We start from the raw sequence: 26,966 nt of genomic DNA, 5'->3' as shown, positions 1-26,966 counted from the left end.
CCTTTCCTCCTTTTTTAAAGATACAATATGCATGTTTAAAAAGTCCTAGCCAACTCTAATCTAATGACTGAGTCAAGCAAGGATCATGAATGGAAAGGGAAAAAAAAAATCAGTGTAACAGTGCTGGAGAATAAGATACTTAACCTGATGCCAAAGTACCACTCTACAAATTATTTACTTGACAACAGAGAGTGAAACAATTACTGCTTTAGGTAAGTGATCAAATTTATTAGACCATAAACAGAGTGAAATATTTATCTCCTTATATGATTCAACAAGAGGTTCACATGGATACGATATTACTATGAAATTATGATTTTCCTATGTGTGGCAATATTGTGCTCATATAGTGCTGTGTCTTTTTCTCAGATGTAGACTAAAGGATCTTAAAGTGTCAGGATCTCTAAAATTTATTTTCAAGTGATTCAAGAAAAAACTGTACAGGGAGAGGGGAGGAAGGGAGAGAGGAGCGCACACCAGTGAGCATTTAGGCCCAAAGCTGACAGAACGTCAACAACTGGTGAATCTAAGTCAAAGTATCTAGGGGCTTATTGCACTTCTGATTTGTAGCTTCAAAATTACTAAAACTTAAAAGCTGAAAGGAAAATTCAAAGCTAATATTATAAATTAACACATTTCATTCACAATAGTCAGGACTAATAAAATACTGGGTTGGTCATAAAGTTCGTTTGGGTTTTTCCAAAAGATATTATGGAAAAATCCCAAACAAACTTTCACCAACCCAACACTGTATTAACACACTGACCTTACAACAGGTTGTCAGTGGAAAGAGGTGTGCTGAACAAAAAAAGCAAATACCAACACAAAACTACACGTTACATTCTGAGTATTCTTCATGACTTTCAGCAACTCTATCAAAAGTAAAATCAATAGCAAAGAATAACAACTGTGGGGCTGAAACCATGATCTTCCCACTAATTTGGTAACAATATATGCATTACAGCACAGAAAAAAAGAGCCTTTTCTTTGGATTTAGGTTAATGAGCTAATTAATCTAGCCTCTTTTAGTTGGTCTGAGTGTCTTTAACTGTTAAAAGAGAGTAAAAATATTAATAGTACCTCATTTAAGGAGTTGGTGGTAAGGAATACGAGAGATAATAATGTATTAAAAAACATTTGGTTTAGTCTTACAGCTAACCTGTAGTGACAATAGTACTATTAATGGAAGTAAAGAACAGTAAATAGAATCAGGATAAGAAGGTAAGAACAGGAAAATGTCTACCAGATAATTAAACCAGGAAAATATTATCAGGATGGCCCATGGCCAATCATTCAAATTGAAATTAAATACTGGAAATCTGACTATTATTATAAGAAACCAGAGTCTCATCAAACTCTTTAACCAAATTTTTTCTGAGTGGAGATATCAACCCATATTAAAAGCAATACTTGCATTTCATCTTTTAAGATTTGTGGCTATACTTTATAAAGGTCCTAACATACAGTTATAATCATGAATACTAACAACAGTCAAAGAATAATTTTATGACAGTGTTTTAAGTTCTGTGTTATTAGTATGAAGCACAGCTCTTAAAATACAAAGTAGGCCATTAAATGATTTTATTCCTGGAGGAAGAGGGATCATGTCCTCTTTCTTTTTTTTTTTCATGTCCTCTTTCTATATCTAACATCCAGCACAGTGCCTAAAATAGCCTAAAGTCCTACAAAAAGAGCAATTAGTCAACATTAGTATTATTTTTACTTAAAAATAAATATATTCTGCTTAAAGCTTTAAAGTAACATTTGGACACAGATATTCAAAAACATTTATGAGAGATCATTACATAACACCCTTCAGAGATAAGGTATTTTTAGACCTTAGTGAGGTCAGAAATGCCACGCTCAAATGACATTTAGCATGACAAAAAGTTAAAGGCAGTATCACCTCTTGGATTTGCATCCATATCTCCAGATGTTAGGCCAATCAGGTTTGGGCGCTGTGTCTGTGTTCTTGAAAAAAACTGTCTATATTGAGATCTACCAGAACTGGTAATACTAGGAGCTTCTGGATTATAACCATCAGGTTCATAGGTATCTGAGGGAAAACAAAACAACAGAACATGTAAAAATCAAGAGTAAACAATTTCTTATTATAAAATAACCACAAAAATGAATTTTCTTCAACAAATAAAATTATATCAACCCACATATATTTCTCTTTGAATTAAAAGTATATAGATAAAACTTACTGAACATCAAAGAAACAAAAATGCTCCAGTCACAAAACACAGACATGCAAATCCATTCTGAATTATGGATGTGTTTCTGGATTCATTCACCTAATGTCATTTTTGTCCTCTATAATAACCACATAATTCAAACTTCATTGCACATTTTTAAGAGAAATGTTCACATATACAAACACCATATACAAATGACTGAGTTTCCTCTGTAATCATGTCTCACCACTTTCCAGGTATTCTTTTAATTAGAAAAGAAATAATAAATCTATTAACTTGGTTATCTGCATTTTTTTTTTTTTTTTGGCCACACTACACAGCATGTGGACTCTTAGTTCCCCAACTGGGATCAAACCCACACCCATTGCATAAGAAGTGCAGAAATCTTAACCAGTGGATGGCCAGGGAAGTCCCTAGCTATTTGCACTTTAAACTAGAGAGAAGAGTCAATTTCATATGTAAAACATATTTTAAATGTTGTATTTCAAACAGCAAAACAAGCTAAATTTTATATTTACAAATGTAATCATTATCTTACTACCATCTGCCTCATCAACACATTTTTATCATCTTCTCTATATTTTCTCTACAACTGAATATTTAATTGTTTTTTTGGGGGCCACTCTCTGCACAGCATGAGGGATCCTAATTTCCCAACCAGGGATGGACCCCAAGATCCTGCAGTGGAAGCATGGAGTCTGAACCAATGGACCACCAGGGAAATTCCTAAAAATTTAAAATTCTAATGCTAAATAAATATTTTATAAGCACTGAAAAAACATTCTGAAAGTGTTGATCTCCAAAACATCCTCCACATCCTACACAGAATCAAAGAAAGGTTAAGATGGAGTGAAGACAATGATTCTCTCAAATGCATTTATAAATCCTTGCATCTATTTTTTTCCTTAATGGAAAAATTCTTTTGTTGCTCATATTAAGTTTTAGCTACAAGATAAGGTACCTTTTACATTTTTATTACTAGCCAATCAGTTCTGTAATTCAGAGTATAAGATCAGCAAATTATGATTAAAAATTTCCAGTTATTAATACAATTTGGTACTCCTGACAGAAAAATCTCCTACACTAAGGCTGCAAAAAGTTTTAAAGAAGTTACATAATCAAATAGCCTTGTTCTAATAATTCTTGGGACCACACAGAACCCCAAGAAAATTGAAGGTCCCTTAGTTAATTATGATGAATTGAGATCTAAAGGCAAAGTGAAAAATGTTAAAAACCTCATGAGACACCCTCAAAGCACTCCAGATCTTCAAAAATGTCAATAGGAGGGAAAAGTTTTCAAGAAATCATTATACACAGTCATTCCACACAACAGGGGTAGAGGGGAAAAAACACATGTTCATCCATGATCAGCAAGAAACCACATATTTTTGTTTTGTTTTAGAGAAAAATTAACCTAGCTTTTCTTGTAACATATAACTGATTAGAAAACATTCAAGTAGATACTCTTCCTATCTGCTGGATTAAAAACTAGTTCAAGAAACTCGCATGACCTTAGTTACCGAGGCACAGAAAGTAAATACAAAGGACACCGGAGATGACAGACACACAGGAGGCCTAATCATCTAGGGGCACTAGGGACAAACCAAAGGAGCAGAGAAACAGAAAACAAAACCACCTGGGAGCTTTAATGGGAATCTGTGATAGCAGATCAGGATACCAGGTCACCTCTTAGGTTGGCCAGTTTATGGTACAAAAGATCAGAGGTGGATGGCCATCTGTAGCAAAGCTTACCTGGGACCAGAGGGGTGGGGCTGGAGACTGAGGTATGGTACCCAATGGAGGATCCCATGAGGTTTCGAGGTGGCACCAAACGAGCTGCCAACAGAGGAGGCGGTGTCCCCAACTGAAGTCGCTCAGATGCAGCAGCACCATGTTCACGAGAGTACATGGGCTGTCCTACAGAGGAAAGAATAGGAGGGCAGCTGGGATTGAGAGTCATAAGCTTCTCTTAAGTAATGATCTACTTCCTGAGACTTGAGCCAAGAACAGAGAAAGTACACCAATGGGAATAGTGCTTGAGAAAGATGCTATTAAGATTCCTTCTAACTCAAGAAACAGACATGCAACTGGGTAGGATGCACTGAGGTATAAAGAAAGAGTAAGAATGAGGTAGTGACTGCATAATGTCCATTTTTTATCATCTTAAATGGAATAACTACATGCTGATCTTACTAGAAACGGATCAACCGTATCAAGTTATTGACAAAGGAGCCCTGAGCTATTATTCATGTAGAGTTTAATATCCAGGGAGACATGGTTATGAAAGCTGTTATACCCATTTAAAAAAATTAAAAACACTCCTCCCAAATTCATATAATTTCAGGTATGCACAAACTATTCCCATATCTGGGAGCAGAAAAAACAAACGTAATAAAGGAATTAAAAAAGAAACACCCACCACAAGCATACTCTCATGGAGAATAAGAAATGTTCAAAAGAAAAACATAAAGACAGTGAAAATCTGCTATTCTGTAAGTAGGAGGACAACAAACAGACAAGAGGACAAAAGTCCCACATGAACAGACTAGCTACTGTGCACATGGAAGTGTCTCAGATATGAAGGACCACTTCTGGAAAGAAAGCACATTTAGAATTTATGTTTATAGATGCAAAAACGGCAGAAACAATGAAGCCAAATTTTGTAGAACAAGATTAAAAAAGACAAGGTATCAAGGAGCAAAACCTCTCTTTGGTTGGTTATTTAACAGTATCTTTTTCATTTACTACTCCATATGAGACCTATTTTTAAGATTTACTCAATATTTTGTATCTGAAGTCAGACATTCACTATGTGACACAAGACAAAGTGAATTTAGATTTTTTTAATATGATGAAATATCCTTATAAAGTTGTAAAATTCCAGAAGACTTTTAATACACTTTAATAAGACAAGTCACAAAGCAACCACTTGATTTCACAATAAATGTAGAGAAGAAATGGATACGCTATACTTTCCCATATATGGAGAAAAGGTGACAAATCATACTGTATAAGCAGATCACATAATTGTGTGCTTAGCACCAATCTTTTCAAAATTTACATGAAAAAAGATCAATCATTACATTCCAAAAGCAATCTAACATATCCTCAATGATCTGAAAATAGTTTGTTTCTTTTTTTAAATAGTCAAAGCATGATATACTGCAGAGAATTCCTTGCAGAATGAAGTCGTGTGCTAAAGAGAAAAATAAAAATGGGAAGTACAATCTCAGTTCATATGACTAGCTTAAATTTATGATAAAGCATTTTATAGCATGTGCATTTAATTAATAACTATCTCAAAGCAAATGAGAAACTAAAAGGCTAATTTGTACAGTGCCTTTTTAAAATGAATGACAAAGAACATGCATTCTTACACTTCAGAAAGATGGCTGTTTATTCAAATGAGGCCTGATTTTCTTTAACAACATCTATTCAGGTCTCTCTCTACATACTATATGAAAAAGAAAGAGTTCCTTAGATAAAAGGCTGATTCTAGGTCTGGATAGAAAACTTGTAAGATGAGTCTGATACACCCTCGTATAATGCTCCAGAAGCAAGACAGCTACCAAACACCAGCATATAAAAAATACAACAAAGCAACCTGCAGAAGCCAACATGACGAGGCTTCCCGTGGTCAAATAAAAAGCCGATCTGAACACCAAAAAAAGGCCACAACGGGGTGAAACATAGCAAACATTATAAATCCATGAGTTCATAATGATACTTAGAAAAAGTACAGTGGTCCCTCTGGAAGATACTTGGAAACAACTCGTTTTCTGAAAACTGATAAACGAAAGGACAGAAGCATTTATCCTGTCTTTCCTGTAAAAAAGTACATTTCGGTTAACCAAATGGTGAACACTGCCAAGTTCTACTTTGTAGACTGTCAGCCAATAAACATAAAAGAAATCATAGAATTAGAGTATCACACTTTTATAGCCCCAAATGAAACAAGAGAACTGGGTAGGGATCACAAACAACCACGAGCAATTATTTGAAAGGATGGATCAGGATGAAAACACCTGTACACAGTGATCAATATTTGTAACACAGAAAGGAGACAACCTGACATTGTCCACCAGGTATATACTGCAGTAGGAAGTACAAAACCCCATCAGTAAAACATTCATGCAAAATAAGGAGGCAAAAACCCCCAAATGTGACCCTATTAATCTAAATCTAGATAATCTCCAATTTCCAGAAAAAATGGGATACAGGAATACATTAAATGACACCAGCAGATGCAAGATATGCCAAGTCTAGGTTATGGAAAAATTCTTTAGGACAAATTATCTGCTCCTTCAACAAATAAGTGTCAAGGGGGAAAAAAGAGGTAGGAGAAACTGTTATAGATTCAAAGGCTTAAGAAACATATCAACTAAATGTAATGTGTAACCTTGCTTGGATTCAGCTTCAAATGAACCAGATATAAAGGAATGTCTATGATACAACTGGGAAATATGAACACTGATTAGATACTTGAGAATAATACCTGTTATATTTTGGGATTGTGATAAAGTATAGTAATTGTGTGCATGTCTTTATCCCTTATCTTTCAGAGATTTACAGATTAAATGCTATGTTTGGAACTTGTTTTTAAATAATCAAGTCAGGAGTGAGTTACAGATAAAGTTAGGTTAATCAATACGTTGATAAATGTTGAAACCAGCAACTGAGTAATGAAGATTACCACAGTGTTTACTCTCTTATGTATATTTGAAATTTTCCATAATAAAAAGTTTTAAAAAATCAAGTTGGTTATAATGATGGTGAAGATAAGTCAGTCACAATTTAGATTCATTCACTTTAGTTTTTTCTCAAACTTTTACTGGAATATATTTGATTTACACTGCTGTGCCAATTTCAGATGTACAGCAATGTGAGTCAGTTTAACATAAATATAGGTGTGTGCATATATTCTTTTTCAGATTCTGATTCAATTTAGTTTTAGTGTAGTGACTGAATAATTTCAAAATGCAAGTCTCCTAAGTTCCTGCTCCTATTCTAAGTCATTCATGTATCTTATATGTCCGATTGATAGCAATATTTTCATTCTTTAGAGTCGGACATGACTGAGCAACTAACACACACACACACACACATACACACACACACACACACACACACACACACACACAATGTTAACTCTAGTCTTTTGAAGATAGTTTTTATTCAAACTAAAATTTTAGCTACTCTTTGTAATTCTCCTGATTTTGTCTTTAAGAGTATTCACAAGGGAAAAAAAAAAAGTCTTAAGATGAGTTTTAAACTGAAAGCTCAATCAGAAGAAAATACAAAGTTATATCTTCCAACTATTGGCCATATTTATTATGTGTCTTCTCTATTAGAATCCAAGGTCCCTGGCATACCTTTTAAAGTTCCAGGGCTTAAATGGTGCCTAGCACATAGTAGGAACTCAATATTTAACAGAATGGATGAAAGGTTATTTACTAACTGCATCCCAATGACATTTAAGTATTTCTTAGGACAAATACCTTTATTTGATATTCATCAGACATAATTTGAAATGTGCAATATGACAACTAATGCAAAACAAATCCAAGTAACACACAAGGGGAGAGAAATTCTAGACAATATACGACTCTATAGGAGACTGACTTTTCTAGACATCAACATCTGTGACTGTGCACAGAAAAAAGTTATGTACTCCACAGAATTAAATGAGGCATCTCAAGTTTAAGAATATGATGTTTTAATAATTTTACACAGCTAATAGTAAATATATTCTCTGAAAGATAAAAGTAATTTATGTAAATTCACCTGAAGATTGACAACTGCCTTCAACAGAAGAATCAATCTTTAGGTTGTTATATTTTACTACTTTAGGCTGTTATATATTTTACTACTAATCTTCCACATACTCAATACAAGGAGCTTAGCAGGTACAAAATATTTCTATTACATCTTTCTCAAAGAAGCAAAAGAAACAAGTCAAATGTAAAGGAATATAGTTTAAAATGGTTCTGTCCTGTGAAAACAAAGCAAAACAAAAGCTCAAACCCCAAAACCACACACTGAACTGGCAACTCTGATTTTGGGTAAAAATGCTTAAGTATGTCAAAGGAAATAGTTGTTTTTAATAGGTGTTTTTCCATACATTTCCAACTACATTTCATTATTTAAATCCTTTTCAGAGCATCTGTGACATTTTAATTCAACAAAAACCAAATTTCATAGTTTTTTCTAAATTATAATCATACCTGCCATTAAGTTTTAAATAGCATTTCCAGGAGCCCCATATACCCTACACAGTTTTACAGTGGGGAAATTCTTTTTCTCCTTTTAACATTCAATTGTCCTCTTCAAAACTGAGTAATAATTAGACTAGATGAAGGTTTTATTTCAGGCAGAATTAGTTCCTTTGTCACATGTATTTCTGAGGCACTCTGTTGCTTTAACAGCAAAATACACTGTAATTGGTTTTTTGTGAGTTTCTAATTTTTGACATATTTCTTTCCCACTATTACATTTTTAGCTTCTTAGGAGAAAAATCATCTCTCACTCATATTCCCAGTACTGAGCATTGAATAGACCCTTTTCCTACCTCTAAAATACCAGATTTAATTTTTCTATGTTTATTTGGATCCCTACTGATAAAATTTTCACAACTATCATATGATATGCTGTTCTTCACTTATACACATTTTCTACGCTGTGAATATTCATGATGAATTTTTTTTAAAAAACTACAATTTTTTTACAGTATTTTTTCATTAAAACCAAAAGGGAGCTTTTGTCATACTGAGTCAAGTAACTGAGATGGAGAAAGACAAATATCATATGCTATCACTTGTATGTGGAATCTAAAACAATGGTACAAATGAACTTATCTACAAAACAAAAACTCACAAATATAGAAAACAAACCTATGAATATCTGGGGGAAAAAGAGAAGTGGGGGACAGGGAAGATAAACTGGGAGACTGGAATTGCCATATACACACTATATATAAAATAGATAGTAACTATATATAAAATAGTAAGGAACTAGTATATAGCACAAGGAACTCTAATCAATTCTCTGTAATGGCCTATACAGGAAAAGGATCTAAAAAAAGAGTGAATATATGTGTATATATATATATATATATAACTTATTCGCTTTGCTGTACATCTGAAACTAACATTACATTGTTAATCAACTATACTCCAACAGAAGTTTTTTTTAAAAGGCTGAAAAAAAAAAAAGCTGGACTTTGTGCCACAAAATTAGATATGCATTTGCCCATAATTATCTGAAGTAGAAAATAAAATCTAATGTTGGAGGAAAAATAAAAATGGAATCACAATGTTAAATTTAATAATATTAAAATAAATCATATTTTTATAAATTAAAAACAAAATGAAATTTTTATCATGAGTCAAAATGCTATATTTAACAATATGAAAATGTGTAATCTGCAAAAGACTTTCAGATAAATAACCCATTTTTCATATTTACAAGTCCAAAAGCACTAAGAAATAATGCTAAGAGCTGATTTAGGGAGGGGAAAGATGAAACAAGATTGGTAAATGTTGAAGCTGAGTGATGGAAACATGGGAGTTTACTATACTACCTTCTTTATTTTTATATATGTCTGAAATTGCCCATAATTTAAAAAATGAGAGCAGTAAAATAAGCACTGTAACAAGATACTATAGTAATTAGAAGACTGTGAGATACTAAAAGTAAAAAAAAAAAGGATAATTATTTAACTATCAGATATGGTTTCTGTTCTGAGAAAGCACAGCGGAACATAGGAGGAAACAGTAGCACTGATGAATTCTCGTAAGGAACTGTCATGGTTGGTTTTCTCAGGCAAACTAGCTTAGCAGCATTATATGGTGTAACATAGAGGGAAAGTGGGAGTAAAATACACTGGAGTCAAAAAGATTGCAGCAGTAATCCAAAATGTGAAGTGATTCAAGTGTGGATGAGGGCAGAAACCATAGCAGGAAGAGAGAGAAAAGGACGTGTCAATGAAAAAAGAGGAAGAAATTTTCAATTAACTAGAAATAAAAAAGCAAAGCAATGAGTCAGTCATGTTAGGGTTTTTAATTCTAGGTGATTAGGTGGGTGTTACTCATATTAGCAAAGAAAGACAGGGATTGTGGAGGTAATAGAGACTTAAGGGAAAATAACAGGTTTTGATTTCGGAGAGGCTGAAATTTATGGAGACGATAACTACAAAACTGTAACAACTATTCCTTATGTATAGCTTAAGGTGCCAGATACTATTCTAGATGCTTTATATGTATTAACACATAACATGTTTCCCCAAAGTAACCTTAATGAGATGAGTAATGTTACTATTATTTCTGTTTTACAAAAGAGAAAATTAGGATACAAAAAGTTTAAGCAACTTGCCTAAGGTCACAGTGACATAAATGATGGAACCAAAATTTGAACCTAAGCTTAATTACTTTCCTGGGTTGCCTCCCCAGGTCATGACAGAGATGAAGAAATGTTTATGATAAACACAGTTACAAAAAAGGTGAATTTATCTATAAAGTTACCTAGCTCTGTAAAGAAATTCTCACAGTCTGACATTTTTAACAATCAACTAACTGCCTTATTTTTATATTTCTGAAGAGAGAAATTTTTCTTTTAAGCCTCAGTAAACTAAAAACAACAGTTAACAAAAACTATGAAAAATAAAAGACAGGATTCAAGAAAAACATATTATTACAGTTACACATCAATGTTACAAGACAGTCTAACCACTAAATACTATAGTTTAAATGATGCTATGCTCGTTTCAGCATTACAAGTTAAATAATTAGGTGTATTTTATCCGATCTTTTGTATGCTCTTAGGGGGTAAGTCTTAGGCTTTGGAAATTCAATCAGAAGAACAATCTTGAACACAAGCTTCAAAATATAATTCCTTTAGCAGAAGAATGTTGCTACACTACAGTAGAGCAGACTTCTCCAATACAGAAGGCCTTGTCCTTCTCTCCCATCATCACACAAAATTAAAATACAGTTACAGAGCATAACCACACAGTAAATTGCCCTGTAAACATAAGTACAATTTTGCATAGTCCTTAAAATAGAAATCAACTGTTTTTTCTTAAGTGTTCTGAGAAAACTTCTGGCTTTTCTATGCCCTAACAATTTTATTAATAAATCAAATGTATACTTACGTTCTGACACTGTATAAAGGAGGTTCTGGGGTAAAGGAGGAGGTAGTCTTGCTCCCACTGGTGCAAGATTGGGCACTGCACTTGTCCCAGGCTGGTCACGGTTGTTAATCAAGCTTGACTGTGTTATGGGTGGTCCTACAGACAACAAAAAGTGAGAGGTAGAGCAATAATGTTTGCTAACTAATAAAAACACTCACTACACCAAGTACAATAAGGATATTCACATATAAAATACCTACTTTGGTTTAGAACAAAGAAATTTGATATGAGCAGGCTTGAGCACTGAGAGCATTATTAAGTGAAATGACATTTTAGTTCTGTAATAGACTAATCTAGGGTGGAAAAGGGGCAGATCTGGTTGCATCTGGAGGGTGGGAGTAGAAAATGGCCAAGAGATTTGAACAAACTTTCTGGGGTGATAATAAAGTTCTATAGAACTCTTAAGTTAATGATAAACATGTTTGAGTGTATTGATGTCTACAATGTACTGTGATGTGCGTTAAAACTAAAAATGGAGAGATGGAAAGATATATGATAATACAACATGAAAAAGAAAGTGTGAATCACTCAGTCATGTCCAACTCTTGGCAACCCCATGGACTATAGCTCACCAGGCACCTCTGTCTATGGAATTCTTCAGTCAAGAATACTGGAGTAGGTAGCCATTCCCTTCTTCAGGAGATAGGAAAGTGCTAATTGTAGAAGCTAGATGGTATTTGTTTCCTTGAAACTTTTCTTGGCAAAGTGTTCAGGGGGAAATGACACTCTTAGATTTAACTTTTACACAGGTATGATCCCCCAAATGAGGAAGGATCTTTTATTGTGAGAATTTCTATACATCAAAGATGCTTTTATCTGAGAAATTAAATCTCAACTTGAGCTTCACAATTATACTATTTATGTGACAATATTAAATACTCACAAAAACGGTTAAAAGAACCATACTGCTGTTGACCAAATCTATGCGTTAAATGTATACAAACCTTTATCAATTTTAATGAAATGTGTTCTACAAAGAATGTTACGGAAAGAAAGCTGTGCAATGGGTACAAGGTATCATGTTAAACTATTTCTCCCACTTCCAGTGAGCCTATAATAATTTTAAAAATTAAAAATTTTAAGAAGAATTGAAAAAGTACCACTTAAATAAACTGAATGGTAACCATTTTTTCAAATAATTCGCCAACTCTTAAAACATTAAATATCTTCAGGTATGTATTTTCTTACACCTCTGTACACATGTAAAAAAAAAGATCTTCATGATCCAGATAATCACGATGGTATGATCACTCACCTAGAGACAGACATCCTGGAATGCGAAGTAAAGTGGGCCTTAGGAAGCATCACTACAAACAAAGCTAGTAGAGGTGATGGAATTCCAGTTAGGCTATTTCAAATCCTAAAAGATGATGCTATGAAAGTGCCTCACTCAACATGCCAGCAAATTTGAAAAACTCAGCAGTAGCCACAGGACTGGAAAAGGTCAGTTTTCATTCCAATCCCAAAGAAAGGCAGTGCCAAAGAATGCTCAAACTACCGCACAATTGCACTGATCTCACATGCTAGTAAAGTAACACTCAAAATTCTCCAAGCCAGGCTTCAACAGTATATGAACTGTGAACTTCCAGATGTTCAAGCTGATTTTAGAAAAGGCAGAGGAACCAGTGATCAAATTGCCAACATCTGACGGATTATTAAAAAAAGCAAGAGTTCCAGAAAAACATCTACTTCTACTTTATTGACTACGCCAAAGCCTTTGACTGTGTGGATCACCACAAACTGTGGAAAATTCTTAAAGAGATGGGAATACCAGACCACCTTACCTGCCTCCTGAGAAATGTCTATGCAGGTCAGGAAGAAACAGTTACAACTGGACATGGAACAATAGACTGGTTCCAAGTAGGAAAAGGAGCACGTCAAGGCTGTATATGGTCACCCCGATTATTTAACTTATATGCAGAGCACATCATGAGAAACACTGGGCTGGATGAAGCACAAGGTGGAAAAAACACTACCAGGAGAAATATCAATAACCTCAGATATGCAGATGACACCACCCTTATGGCAGAAAGTAAAGAAGAACTAAAGAGCCTCTTGATGAAAGTGAAAGTGGAGAGCGAAAAAGTTGGCTTAAAGCTCAACATTGAGAAAACTAAAATCATGGCATCTGGTCCCATCACTTCACGGCAAATAGATGGGGAAACAGTGAAAACAGTGACAGACTATTTTTGGGGGCTCCAAAATCACTGCAGATAGTGACTGCAGCCATGAAATTAAAAGACACTTGCTCCTTGGAAGAAAAGTTATGACCAACCTAGACAGCATATTAAGAAGCAGAGACATTACTTTGCCAACAAAGGTCTGTCTAATCAAAGCTATGGTTTTTCCAGTAGTCATGTATGGATGTGAGAGTTGGACTATAAAGAAAGCTGAGCACCAAAGATTTGATGCTTTTGAACTGTGAAGTTGGAGAAGACTCGAGAGTCCCTTGGACTGCAAGGAGATCCAACCAGTCCATCCTAGGGTAAATCAGTCCTGAATATTCATCGGAAGGACTGATGTTGAAGCTGAAACTCCAATACTTTGGCCACCTGATGCAAAGAACTGACTCAAATGAAAAGATCCTGATGCTGGAAAACATGGAAGGTGGGAGGAGAAGAGGACGACAGAGGATGAGATGGTTGGATGGCATTACCGACTCAATGGACATGAGTTTGAGTAAACTCCAGGAGTTGGTGATGGACAGGGAAGCCTGGTGTACTGCAGCCCATGGGATCGCAAAGAGTCAGACATGACTGAGCGACTGAACTGAACTGACAACATGTAAAATGACTGCTCCAGAATTTTCTCAGTTCTATTTTAAAAATTCAGTCTTATATCTGTTTTAGCTCAACTAGCAACTGTTTTTTTGAAATGATCATTTTTAAACATTTCTCCTAATTTTGGTGAATTTGACAACAGCATATTGACCTTTTTTTTGGAAGTCTTTTATCAGTAAAGAGATTCATACCACAGTACATACTGGTGAAATGGTCTGATATCTGAAAAATACTTCAGGAAAAAAAAGTAAAAAAAATTGTGTGGGGCAGGCAAGAAGAATAAATGAGACAAAAACAGCTGAATATTAACCATTGAATTTAGATGATGAAACATGGTATATTATTATTCTACATCTGTGTGTATTCAAAAATTTCCATAAAGGGGAAGAGAAATTGGATGAAGGCAGTCAAATGACACAAACTTTCAATTTATAAGATAGATAAGTACTAGGGATATAATGTACAACATGATAAATATCATTAACACTGCTGAATGTTATATATGAAAGTTGTTAACAGAGTAAATCCTAAGAGTTCTCATCATAAGAAAAATAAATTTTTTACTGTTTCTTTAATTTTATATCTATATGAGATGATGGATGATCACTAAACTTACTGTGATTATCACTTCATGATGTATATAAGTCAAATCAGTATGCTGTACGCCTTAAACTATACAGTGCTGTATGTATGTATGAAGAAGAAAAACAAGAAAAGTTCCATAATAAAATGTTTTAAAGAGTATTTCAATATTCTCTAAGAGATTTTCTTTAAAGATGCTGCTGCTAAGTTGCTTCAGCCACGTCCGACTCTGTGTGACCCCACAGCCGGCAGCCCACCAGGCTCTGCTGTCCCTGGGATTCTCCAGGCAAGAGTACTGGAATGGGTTGCCATTTCCTTCTCCAATGCATGCATGCATTCTAAGTCGCTTCAGTCCTGTCTGACTCTGTGCCACCCTATGGACAACAGCCCTCCAGGCTCCTCTGTCCACAGGATTCTCCAGGCAAGAATACTGGAGTGGGTTGCCATTTCCTTCTCCCCTTTAAAGATGGAACTTTCACTAAACTACTGGCATGCTCTTTTTTTCTGACTTCTTCAAAACGCTGGCTTTCTATCAACCAGCAAGATTTTGACTCCAGGTCAATATAGGTTAGGGCACTACTAATAAAATTTACACTTGGAGGTGCTATAAATAATGCAATACGACACTGGGTATAAAAAAGGGAAGAACATCTTAATTATGGGAATATATTCCAAATTCTATTAATAATTTACTTTTCAAATTCTTAAAATCTAGTGTCAAGTTACATAAAAGGGATGGATTCCTCTAAATATTCTTCACTAAAGAAATTATACATATACTTACTTGGTATGGGAAGCACAACAGAAGGTGGAGGCTGGCCATGTCCTTGAGGAACAGGAAGTCTCATGCTGTGGCCAGGGCCTGGGCCTGGGCCTGGGCCTGGACCAGGGCCTGGGCCAGGGCCTGGCATTGGAGGCATTAACATTCCAGGAGGTGGTGGAGGAGGAAGCCCAGGAGGAGGTGGAGGGAAAGGAATCATGCTTGGCAGAGCAACTTCATCAACAACCAGGGGATCATTTCCATGATCAAACTGACAAAGGTCACCAAGTACACAAAATCCTCTTTCTGTAAGAATCAAAGATAAATTTCATTATGATCTACACAGAGTTCAGCAAACAAACAATTCCCTGAAACATCCACCAATCTGATTTATGGAGTGTTTTTTCTGCAAGGAATTTAAAGCCTTCTTAGTGTCACTCTGTTACCATTGCATACTCCTGAGGTAGGAACAGATGTACTCTCTATTTTCTATATTGTGACATTATGCTTTGCTGAGACAGCAAATAATCAGGTCAAAAGCAGGCTATCAACCACTATCAGATTAACCCATTTGCTATTGAGTTTTCATAATAAAAATTCTGATATTTTAAATAACAAAGGTAGAGAGGATAAGAAATGTGAATTGGATGACCTACTTTCAACTATCTACTTTCATGATATTATTTTAAAGCAACCATTTTTGCTATAGGTTGAAACTTTAAATTATTCAACTGAGTATTATGTTCCAGGTTATTCACTGCAGAACTGTTTGTAACAGCAAAATATCTCAAACATCCCAAAAGTGTCATCAATAAGAAATCAGTTTAAACACATTTTTGTACATACAGAATACTATGAAGTATTAAAAAAAAAACAAAACTGAAGAAGCTCTTTATAGTTAATATATTTATACAGGATGACTGCCAGGAAATAATGTTAAGTGAAAGAAAAACAAAATGCATAGTATAAATGAAGTATAAATAGTATAAAGTACAATAACATTTATGTTAAAAAAAAGTGGGGGAGAATGTGTTTCTATGTACACATGCAAAGACTAAGTGGAAACATACCAAGACACTAACAGCATTAAATTGGCTTTGAGAAGATCTTTGGGGCTGGGAGACCAGGGTGAGGGTGAGATAATGCCTGAATCATGTGATTCTATTCCCTACTTAAAAATAAATAAAAAGCAAAAATATATACATTCTATATTTAAAGAAAAAATGTTTTGATGTCTAGTCATTTGCTATAAATAATACAGGCCTGGGAGGAACTGTGGAAGTATACATGAAAACAAGATTGCCTATGAATTGACAACTGTTGATATGAGGTCACAAATACACTAATTATATTACCTTGTGAATTTTTGTAAATATTTAAAATATTCCCATAATAAAAAATTAAAATAACTGCACACATAACACCAATCCATTCATCCAAATGGAAAGTTAGCCAAGTTAAAACTGTAAGTAGGTTATACATGCTTAACAAATCCCCAGGGTCAAACAGCACATAAAAAATGACAATTCCTAGTGTCTACCAAATTTGGTGGTGTACGTACAGTGTCGCAAGAGGAAAACAAAAAATAAATTAAAGGGTCAAATCTGAACACTATGTTAACAAGAGCCAAACTATTACATCCAACAAGTAAAGAAGCATATGCCAAAAGAGAGTCTCCTCCTCATTCATCCCTTTTAATAAAATCCAGACTGTAATGAAACGGTATGCACTACTAGCAACATTTACTTTACTAGTACTTTGGGGTACAACATAAAAGAGAATTTACCATCATAATCTCTGCATCGCCTCTTTGGTGGTGGGTTTCGACCAAAAGAATTGGAAGAGCTATGATTATTATAGTAATTAGACCAACTCTCCGTTGTGTTTTCAGAGTGGTGCGCAGGTGCAATCACAGTAACAGTGCTGGGAATAGACTGTGCCCCCGAGGAATACTGCTCAGAAGAGTTCGGAGCTGGTGCAGACACAGGCACATAGGAGCTCTCCAAGTCATTCCTTTCACTCTTAAACTTTGATCTTTCCCTATGTTCTGCTTTGGAGACAAAATAAAGACAAGAAACAAATAAGACCAGACTTCTATGTTGTTAAACTATATTTATTTTCTCACAGAAAAGGAAAGATGAGAATACTGAAGTAAACTTAATGAGCTGTCCATATTTTAAAGTGCTCTCATTATTACTATAGTCTAAAACCAAGAACATCAACAATGTGATGGATCTTGACCAGTAACTTGTATAAAATCATCTTTTATAACATCAACCATCAATACATAATGAAGAAAGATCAGTTTCTCTACTGACTTAGTAAGAATGCTAAGAACTGACTTTCAAACTGATATCCTAGGATATCAGAGGTTGGGATCCCAGTAATCTATTGCAATTTTTTTCTTTTTAAATACTCTAGCCAACCTTAAAGCAAATCAATTATTTTCAGGCAGCGGGTGTGGGTACGGAAAGAGGCAACCCTCTCCCACCAGTAATAATTTTGTTGATTAAAGGACATGTGTTTCAATTACACAAAATGACTTAAATTTAGACATGTCCTATGATACATGAACAAACAGCTTCTTCTTAGTCAAACTCCTTTGATGCCACCCTGAGAATAGAGCCCTGACCTTGTAACAAAAATCAAGTTTTTGTGACACAATTCAAGATTTCACATTGCTTAGACATATTAAAGGTTGCTTGTTGGTGTTCAGTCCCTAAGTCATGTCTGACTCTTTGTGACCCCATGGACTGCAGCACGCCAGGCTTCCCTGTCCTTCATTATATCCCAGAGTTTGCTTAGATTCATATCCACTGAGTCAGTGATGCTATCTAACCATCTCATCCTCTGCCGCCTCCTTCTCCTGTTGCCGCCAATGTTTCCATATTAAAGGTACATTTACCTCTAAGTGGTGTTCTGACAGCCCTGTGATACAAGACAATCAACTGTGGAGTTTTAGGGGGAAGCCACATGGACTCACCAACACTCCTATTTGGATCCCGGTCTTTGCTGCGCCCCCGGCTTCGACTCCGACTTCGACTCAGGCCTCGGCTCTTACTCCGGCTCTTACTCCTGCCTCTTCTCCAGTCATACTTCTCACAGTACAGTTCATTCCGCTCATAGTACCGGTCGTAGTCTCTCCACTTGCCATCTTCTCTTTTCTTCTCCCGTGTCCTGTAATACACAGATATGAAAGCCATAGGTACACTGGAGCAAACAGGACAGAAAACAAATCTGGAATATGAATTATCCTCTGTGATTCATCAAAATTCGTAACTTCTAAGCTTTTCCAGAGAGCCGTAAAACCACTGCGTAATTTCTCTAATCCATTATATAAAAAGAAAAACATTCCCTTCAAGTATACTGGGTGGGGAGAAATGAAAAAAAGAGGTGAATCCAAAGCACGGGGAGGGGTAAAAGGAAAAACATATTTAAAACTAGAAAAGACAAAAAGTTCAAAACAAAGCATTCCTAAACAAAAACTAATTTTTTGATGGCAGGCTGATGAATCAACATATATACCGCACCACTTGTAATATAAAATGCTATGGACAATGTTAATACTGAGCACCCCTAACCAAATGGAACATTTCATTAATATTCTCTAAGGACACTGCTCCCACCCCTGAGCTCTTGGGGAAAGCACATAATGATTACTGTTTATAAAAGGAAGAGAAAGTATGACAAAGACAAAAAACACAGGGAATGGGGAAAAAAAATTATTTCTTTAATCATTTTACAATGAGAGGAGTAGAACATATGTCAAAAATCCTGCTAATGTCCTTATAAGGTAACTGAAAAGTGAGTTATCAGTGTCTTCCTAATTAAACACAAACCTTCGTTCACTAGATTCTGAACGAGTCTTCTGGGGACTAGGGTATTTCTTTTTTCTGCCATCTCGTTCTTCCTCTGCTGGCTCCTGAAATACCTACATGAAAATATTCATTAGAAACAAGAACAGTTCTTCCATAAATTATAAAACACATCCACCTCATAAATCTTTCTGGCCACAAGAGAGGGCATAAATATACTGAAATACTAAAATCAAATCACATCCCCCAAAGTTGGTCAATGGGAAGAAGTAAAAAAAGATGTTGAAATTACTTTAACAGCAACATGTTAAATTTTAAATATCTCCCTAATAGCAGTGTAGGAGGAAAACATTAATTCATTCTTTAAAATGTAACAGTAAAAATAACAAATCTCTACTTCTAAGTATCATATAGTAAAATGGTTTGTGTGTTTTCCTAATTACAAAATATACTCACAATATAATTCATTTGAGGAGAACTTTAGATTTATTTCATAGACAAAGTTTAAGGAACAAACGGTTAAGTTAACCACTGCTATAAAACTAAGTATTTCATGTGAATTATGGAAAAACGGTATCGGAATTATTGGAAATGTTAAGGCTTCTTTTAAAACTTAAAGTCAAGATTGACTAGAAATACAGAACTAGTGATTCTATTAGTTTTTTAAACACAAGTTAATCTCAAAGCAAATACATGGGACTTCCCTGGTGGTCCAGTAGTAAAGAATCCACCTGCCGATGCAGGGGACATGGGTGCAATCTCTGCTCTGGGAAGAGCCCACACGCCTCAGGGCAACTAAGCCCATGCATCACAACCACTGAGCCCAGGCACCTAGAGCCTGTGCTCCACAACGAGAAAAGCCACCTCAACGAGACACCGGCACACCACAGCCAGAGAGGAGCCCTGCAGCTAGACACAGCCTACACGAGCAACCAAGACCCAGCACAGCCAAAAGTAAATAAGTTAAGAACATATACATGGCCTTTATTAGAGAGAAATTAAGACAAATGACATTTGGAAGAGCTAAACTATAATGAGAGGTTCATTTAAAAATACACAAATCAGGAAGTGAATGAATGGAACAAAAGATAACAATTTAGTAAAATCCAGGCAACATAATAGCAGCCACAATGTGACAACCATGTGGTGCTGACAAAAACATTCTACAATTATTAAACTATATTTAAAAAATCATTCTACCAATTCACAGAAAATTCAGAAGATGCAATCACCAAAATCGAGTGAAAAACTCCAATTTCTGGAGCAAATGATTCAGTTTTTTGCTGAGCAAAAATGACTTGCTCAGTTTCTTCAACAAAATAAAATTTAAGGGAAAAAAGGGGGTGATGAAAAGAAGAGATATACAGGTAAGTAGGAAGCAGGGGGTTAATATAAAGAGATTTAAAAGATAACAACTTGGAGAACTTCATCCTTCTTTTTGCTTTTGTATATCCTCTGAAGTTTTTTTTAATGGACATCTATTAATTCACGCCTTGAATTTTCCTCATTTTAGGGAAGTAATTTTCTAAACTACTAATTAGCTTTTCTAATGGGTAAATCTATTCTTAAAAAGTTAAAGGACCCAAAATAATAAAAACATAAAGCCAAACAAAAACCTGTGATGAATGTTCATAGCAGTATTGTTTATGATAGATAAAAAGTATTAACTATTTGCCTATTAATACAAATATCCATCAACTGATGACTGGATAAAGAAAATGTGATATATTCATAAAATGGCATATTATTCAGCCATGAAAAATAAAAGAAGTCCTGATACATGTTACAGTGTGGAGGAACCTTTTAAGTGTTATGCTAGACAGAAGAAGCCAGCCACAGAAGATTACATACTGTGTACTTCCACCTATATGAAATGTCCAGAATAAGCAAATTTAATGAGATTGAAAATAGTTTAGTATATTGCCTGGGGTGGGGACTGGGACTGGAAGCATTTGGAAGTAATGGCTTAATGAGCATGAAGTTTCTTTTTTGGATGCTGAAAATGTTCTAAAAAAGTCAAAGGGCATGCACAATATGAATGAATCTCATGTAAAAATAAGCTAAGGAAGCTAGACAAAAGAGTATAAAAGACTTTTACATCCAGGGAGCATCCAGTAGGTTAAGGAAGCTAAATTAATTGTTCCCATGGGTATGGAAAACTTACAAAGATCAAAAAATCCAAAGCAATATGGGTGAAGTCTTATTCAGCATCCTGCGGTACACTGCCAAACATGATTTTTAATCTCAAGTATACTTAAGTCGAGAATAAACGAGTGCTTCCTTGCTATATAAATAAAATGCTTGATTTGTACAGATTTTAAAAAGTCTGTATTATTCTTATTACATAAAATGAAAAAACCAAGAATACACTGTATCCCTGGTAGCTGAGACGGTAGAGCGTCTGCCTACAATGTGGGAGACCTGGGTTTGATCCCTGGGTCGGGAAGATCCCCTGGAGAAGGAAATGGCAACCCACTCCATGGGTTAGAAAATCCCATGGACTCAGGAGCCTGGTGGGCAAATGGCAACCCACTCCATGGGTTAGAAAATCCCATGGACTGAGGAGCCTGGTGGGCTACAGTCCGTGGGGTCGCAAAGAGTCAGACACGACTGAGCGACTTCACTTCTTTATACTGTATTAGAAATAAGAATAGCAGTAATCTTGGCATGAGGGAAGTGAGAGGGAATACATAAAGAATTACCAAAAAAAAGACAGTTCAGTCAACCTTATTATTTAGATCTTGACTCAAACAAATGAGGGAAAAAATGGACATTTATGAACAATTAGCAATTTAAACACTGAATATCTGATATTAAGGAGTTATTGTTACTTTTATATATGAAAATATTTGGAGGCTTTAAAAATATAGCCTTTTAGAGATACCTACTAAGTATTTATGAGGATGGCAAGTGGCTGAAGGTACAAAAAAAGACAACTTCCTCCCTTCAATGTTATCTAACAATTACTATAAACTATTATAATTTACACACTATTCTACCAGCTATTATTTGTCAGTAATAACAATTAAGTTATCTATAAAAGCTAAGAAAATGGAAAAAATGCCAGACATTTGGGATAGTATACATAAAAGCTGAAATCCATTTTCCATAATTTTCAAAATTAGGATTTACTGCAAAGATACAAAATGAAATAGTGTAACAATTTGTTTTTCAAAACTCAAGATAATGTAATTTTCCTCATTCAAAGGAGCTATCTTTCAAACAGACACTTTCAATCCACTGACCTCAATGACTCTAAAAAAGGACACATGTTGCAAAAATTTTAACTTATTATACAAAGATTTAACCTATACCTTTAAAAAAAAATTTCCCTGACCGGGGATTAAACCAATGCCCTCAGCAATGAAAGCACCGAGTCCTAAGTGCCACATGCTGCATGCTTAGCTGCTCAGTCGTGTCTGACTCTTTGCGACCCTATGGACTGTACCAGGCTCCTCTATCCATGGGACTTTCCAGGCAAGAATACTGGCATGGGATGCCATTTCCTTTTCCAGGGGATCTCAACTCAGGGATCGAACCTGCATCTTCTTCCATGTTTCCTGCATTGTAGGCAAGTTCTTCACCCACTGAGCCATCGAAGAAGCCCTAAAGTGAAAGCATTAGTCTCTCGGTCCAGACCGACTCTTTGCGATCCCATGGACTTTAACACACCAGGCTCCTCTATCCATGGAATTCTCCAGGTAAGAATATTGGAGTGGGTTGCCATTCTCTTCTCCAGGGACTCTTCCCAACCCAGGGATCAAACCTGGGTCTCCTGCATTGCAGGCAGATTCTTTACTATCTGAGCCATCAGGGAAGCCCAAGGGCATGTTGCCTTTCCATCAGGGAAATAAACCCCGGGCTCGCTCCCGCATGGGGATACTCACCACTATACTAACAAGGACCACCAGAATTCGCTAACCTATAACTTAAACCAAAAATTATACATTATCCAATATAGAAGAAAAGTTTCTTCATATTTCCATTACCTGAAGAAACATACTGGGAGCCCATTCTTTTTTTAACTGATATGTAGCTGACTTACAATGGTGTGCTAATTACCACTGTACAGCAAAGTGATTCAGTTACACACACACACACACACACACACACACAACTTCATATTCTTCTCCATTATGGTTTACCATCACAGGATACTGAATATAGTTCCCTGTGCTGCAGAGTAGGACTATGCTGTTTATCCATTCTGTGTATAAAAGTTTACATCTGCTAAGCCCAAACTCCCACTCCACCCCTTCCCCAGCCCCCTCCTCCTGTGCGGACCCATCAGTCTGTTCTCTATGTCCAGTTAAAAGAGAATAGCTTTTACAGAGGTCAACTACTAACTAAGAATGATACTGGTAATAAGACCTAAGAAGTCCCTGCAAGCGAAAGAAAACTTTACATTACCTCTTCTTTAATTTCTTCTTTTTCTTGGACTGGTGGTTTTGGCTCAGGCTTAACTGGTTCCAAAGGAGGAAGGTAGTTCTTAGTATAGAGACTTTCAAATAGCTTATCCACAAAACCTGAAGTTTCTAAGGAGAAGAAATAATATGTAAATGTTACACAAAGGGAAATGGGGAATGACTAGTAGGTAACCAAACGTTTGACAACACACTCTATTGGCAAAGCTGAGGAAAGTGGGACATCTGATTCACAGCTGGTGGAACTAAAAATGAGTCTACCCCTTATGGGGGAGAATCCCACTTCTGGGGTTTAAAACCCTTTAAAGATACTTGCACATGTACAAAATGATTTATATGCAAGATTGCCTGTTTGAGTATGTAAAAGATTGGCTACAACCCAAATTTCCATGAATAAGAGACTATTTAAATAAATCATATGACAATCAAACAATAACACACAGAGGCTATAAAAAGAATGAGTACTGATAATATCAACGCTCCAAGATATAAAATTAAATATTGTATCTATATATTTGCATTAAAGAAAACTCTGAAGGACACAAAAATGATAAAGTAATGCACCTGGGGTGGGAAGGGATCAGATGAGGTGAGACAGACTTTCATGATATACCTTTATATTGTTAGATTAACTAAACTGCCTACTCAAATATTTAATTTAAAATATTTTAAAATTAGTTGAAAAATAAATTTTGACATGAGAATGGTATGAAAATATCATTTTGTGTTTTAAGTAAAACATGAAAAAGGCTGCTCTATTTTGTAACTTTTTCACACTCTTTAATGGAGAGAACCAGAGAAAGTTATTAAAAATTAAATGTCAAGATATTTACGTTATTTAAACCAAATTTAAGTCACTTCCATGGGTCCTACCCCTCAGGAAGAGCTAAAGAGGATATTAAAAGTATAATACAGATTCTGCTTACACCGCAACTGCTACATGTTTTATACAAATAGCTATTTCTAAAATGTCAAATTTTTTCTTCAGAAAAGCATCTTTTCATAAACTTTTTAGGTTATTAATTTGTGCAGTAAGCATTTTCCATGATTATAAAATGGTAAGCTCTTCTTACGCATAATTTTTTTTTTTTTTTACACATAACTTTAAGACAAATTAATCAGACCATTCAAAAGACTTTATGATCAGAAGACTGTTTTCACATGCCTCTGCATTTCTAAAGCACTTTTTAAAACATGTATTACTTTTGTAATTTAAAATATACACATATCATGACTATCTTTAATTAAAACTAAGCAATATAAATTAATACATTTAGAAAAAACTCATCTGTACTGAAAGAATTCTGTATTAATTTTGTATAAAAAGCCTTAAAAATGCATAAAAAATATGTAATCCTTTGTTTTAGACTGAGAAGCCATATGACTTATCTTTTCTTTCTCAGCAGATACTTGAGCTAAAGGATCTTCTCTCATTATTAACAACTATCTCAACTAGTAAATATAAAATATCCACACTCCTGTTTGTCCATTCAACAATATTTATTGAGTATCTTCTACATGTCAAGTCTGTAGGTTCCGAGTCTCCAATCTCAACAAAGGAAAAGACAAACGGGAGGTGGAGAGAGACACACACAGATAAACAGGCAGATTAACATATAACATGACAGGGAGTAACAAATGCCATGAAAAAATAATAAAGCAAAAATGGGAAGAGGAGAGCGTGACCTATCCTGTATACAGGATGTTCAGGGGAAACCACTCTGAGAAGATGACATTTGAGAAGAGGCCAGAAACCATGAGAAATCCTGTTTCAAGCAAGGGTAAAACAGTGTTCAAAAGCCCTCAGTTGGGAACACGTTTGCCATGCTTTACAAAACAGCAAGGTGGTCCATGTGGCTAGAATGAAACAAATGACAGGGAGTGGTAGGAGATGAGGTCACAGAAGCAGCAGGGAGGCACCCAGGAAGCTCTGCAGACTAGGAACAAGATTTTGCTAAGATAAGAAGTTAAAGACACACAGAGAAGAGGAGCATGCCCATTTCTTCTTGTGTATCAAGAAGCCCCAGTCAAGAAGGAGAAAAAGTTACCTTCATTGTCTTAATAAACAGTAAGAATAAGCAGCTTCATTATCTTTAAAATTGTTACTCTTTAACCATTAACTAGATTCTACCACAAGCTCCAAGGATTCTTTCACTTAAAAAGTACTTGAATTGCCATTGCCTCAATACTGGAGAGGAGCAGAGTAGGAAAGGGAAAAAAGTTTTGCCAAATACACAATAAATAATTAAGCATGAATAGGTATATTCAAGTATTTGAAGGGCTCTGACCAATTTCTTTCAAGCTTGATCTTTAAGATTTTATCAGGAAGTTTTAAATTTAAAATCTCTATTTAAATACTTGGTTGAAGGCCTATAATAATTACCTTTTTGTAAAAATACGTCAAGTTGATCGGCACAAAAGGCTTTCAATTCTTTCTCAGGTTTGTCCTTCTTGACCAGTGCTACAACATAGTTGGCTAAGGCTGAAGGGTCAGCATCACATCTAGTTAGACAAAGAGAAAACAAGCATTTTTAAACATTTTTTTTTTTTCAAATACTGATGTCATTAATGAAATCACCCCCGTTTTGGGAGGCTTCAAGTAAAAAACTTTGTTTTAAAAAATGACTGCAACCATAGGCGACTATCATTAACAAAAACCATATTTATATATATACTATAGTTAACTTTTTCTTTTTCTGCTTATTTTTATAAAATAATGTGCCTCCTATTTTCAATGTTCCAATTATACTCAGAACTTTGGAATGAATCTATATTTACTTGCTCTCAATGGTAATAGGGAAAGGGTGGCAATGGACTCTTAAGGTGCAGCTTGACTCCCAGACTGTAGAAGTGCTGTAGATCTCCTCAGGAACTCTCTGTTCTGAGTGATCAAAGAAGAAGAAGCAGGGGAAGTGATGGGGCAGCTTTTCCACTCTCTGTAATGCCAAGCACCAGCATCTAAAAATGGCAATTTCTACCTGTAATCTTCTCAGTGAGTATCTTAAGGATCATTTTAAGACAAAAAGTGAGAACACAAAAAGCATGTCACCTTAAATTTTATTGGCAAACACTTCAGCAGCTATTAGGAAGAAAGAAAAGATTGGGGAGTTAGAAAGGATAAGAGAAGTGGTAAAAGGGCAGCAGAGATAACCTTTATCTATGTCACTTTTTTTTCTAGTCAGTAGTAACCTGACTTTGACATTCCAAATTATCTCTT

At 35.3% G+C, this 26,966-nt stretch overlaps 1 protein-coding gene across 4 annotated transcripts in view; it reads right to left on the bottom strand.

The window, feature by feature from the left end:
• RBM27 (RNA binding motif protein 27) overlaps positions 1–26,966 on the bottom strand; it is a 57,832-nt gene that overhangs the window by 21,287 nt on the left and 9,579 nt on the right. Inside the window, exons 2-10 of one of the 4 annotated variants that reach the window (XM_061151641.1) lie at positions 26,133–26,251; positions 23,736–23,860; positions 19,350–19,441; positions 18,494–18,687; positions 17,297–17,560; positions 15,535–15,816; positions 11,350–11,484; positions 3,954–4,118; positions 1,907–2,056 (exon numbers count right to left, since the gene is read on the bottom strand). In XM_061151641.1, the coding sequence (XP_061007624.1) occupies positions 1,907–2,056; positions 3,954–4,118; positions 11,350–11,484; positions 15,535–15,816; positions 17,297–17,560; positions 18,494–18,687; positions 19,350–19,441; positions 23,736–23,860; positions 26,133–26,251 (1,526 nt within the window). The remainder of the gene's footprint in view (positions 1–1,906; positions 2,057–3,953; positions 4,119–11,349; positions 11,485–15,534; positions 15,817–17,296; positions 17,561–18,493; positions 18,688–19,349; positions 19,442–23,735; positions 23,861–26,132; positions 26,252–26,966) is intronic. The other 3 variants (XM_061151642.1, XM_061151643.1, XM_061151644.1) reach the window with 3 other exon arrangements.

Source organism: Dama dama, chromosome 9 (assembly GCF_033118175.1).
Source record: "Dama dama isolate Ldn47 chromosome 9, ASM3311817v1, whole genome shotgun sequence".
In the NCBI taxonomy this organism is placed as follows: Eukaryota; Metazoa; Chordata; class Mammalia; order Artiodactyla; family Cervidae; genus Dama; species Dama dama.
Note: the sequence above shows the minus strand (reverse complement) of the source record. Positions and strands in the feature narration are given on the sequence as shown.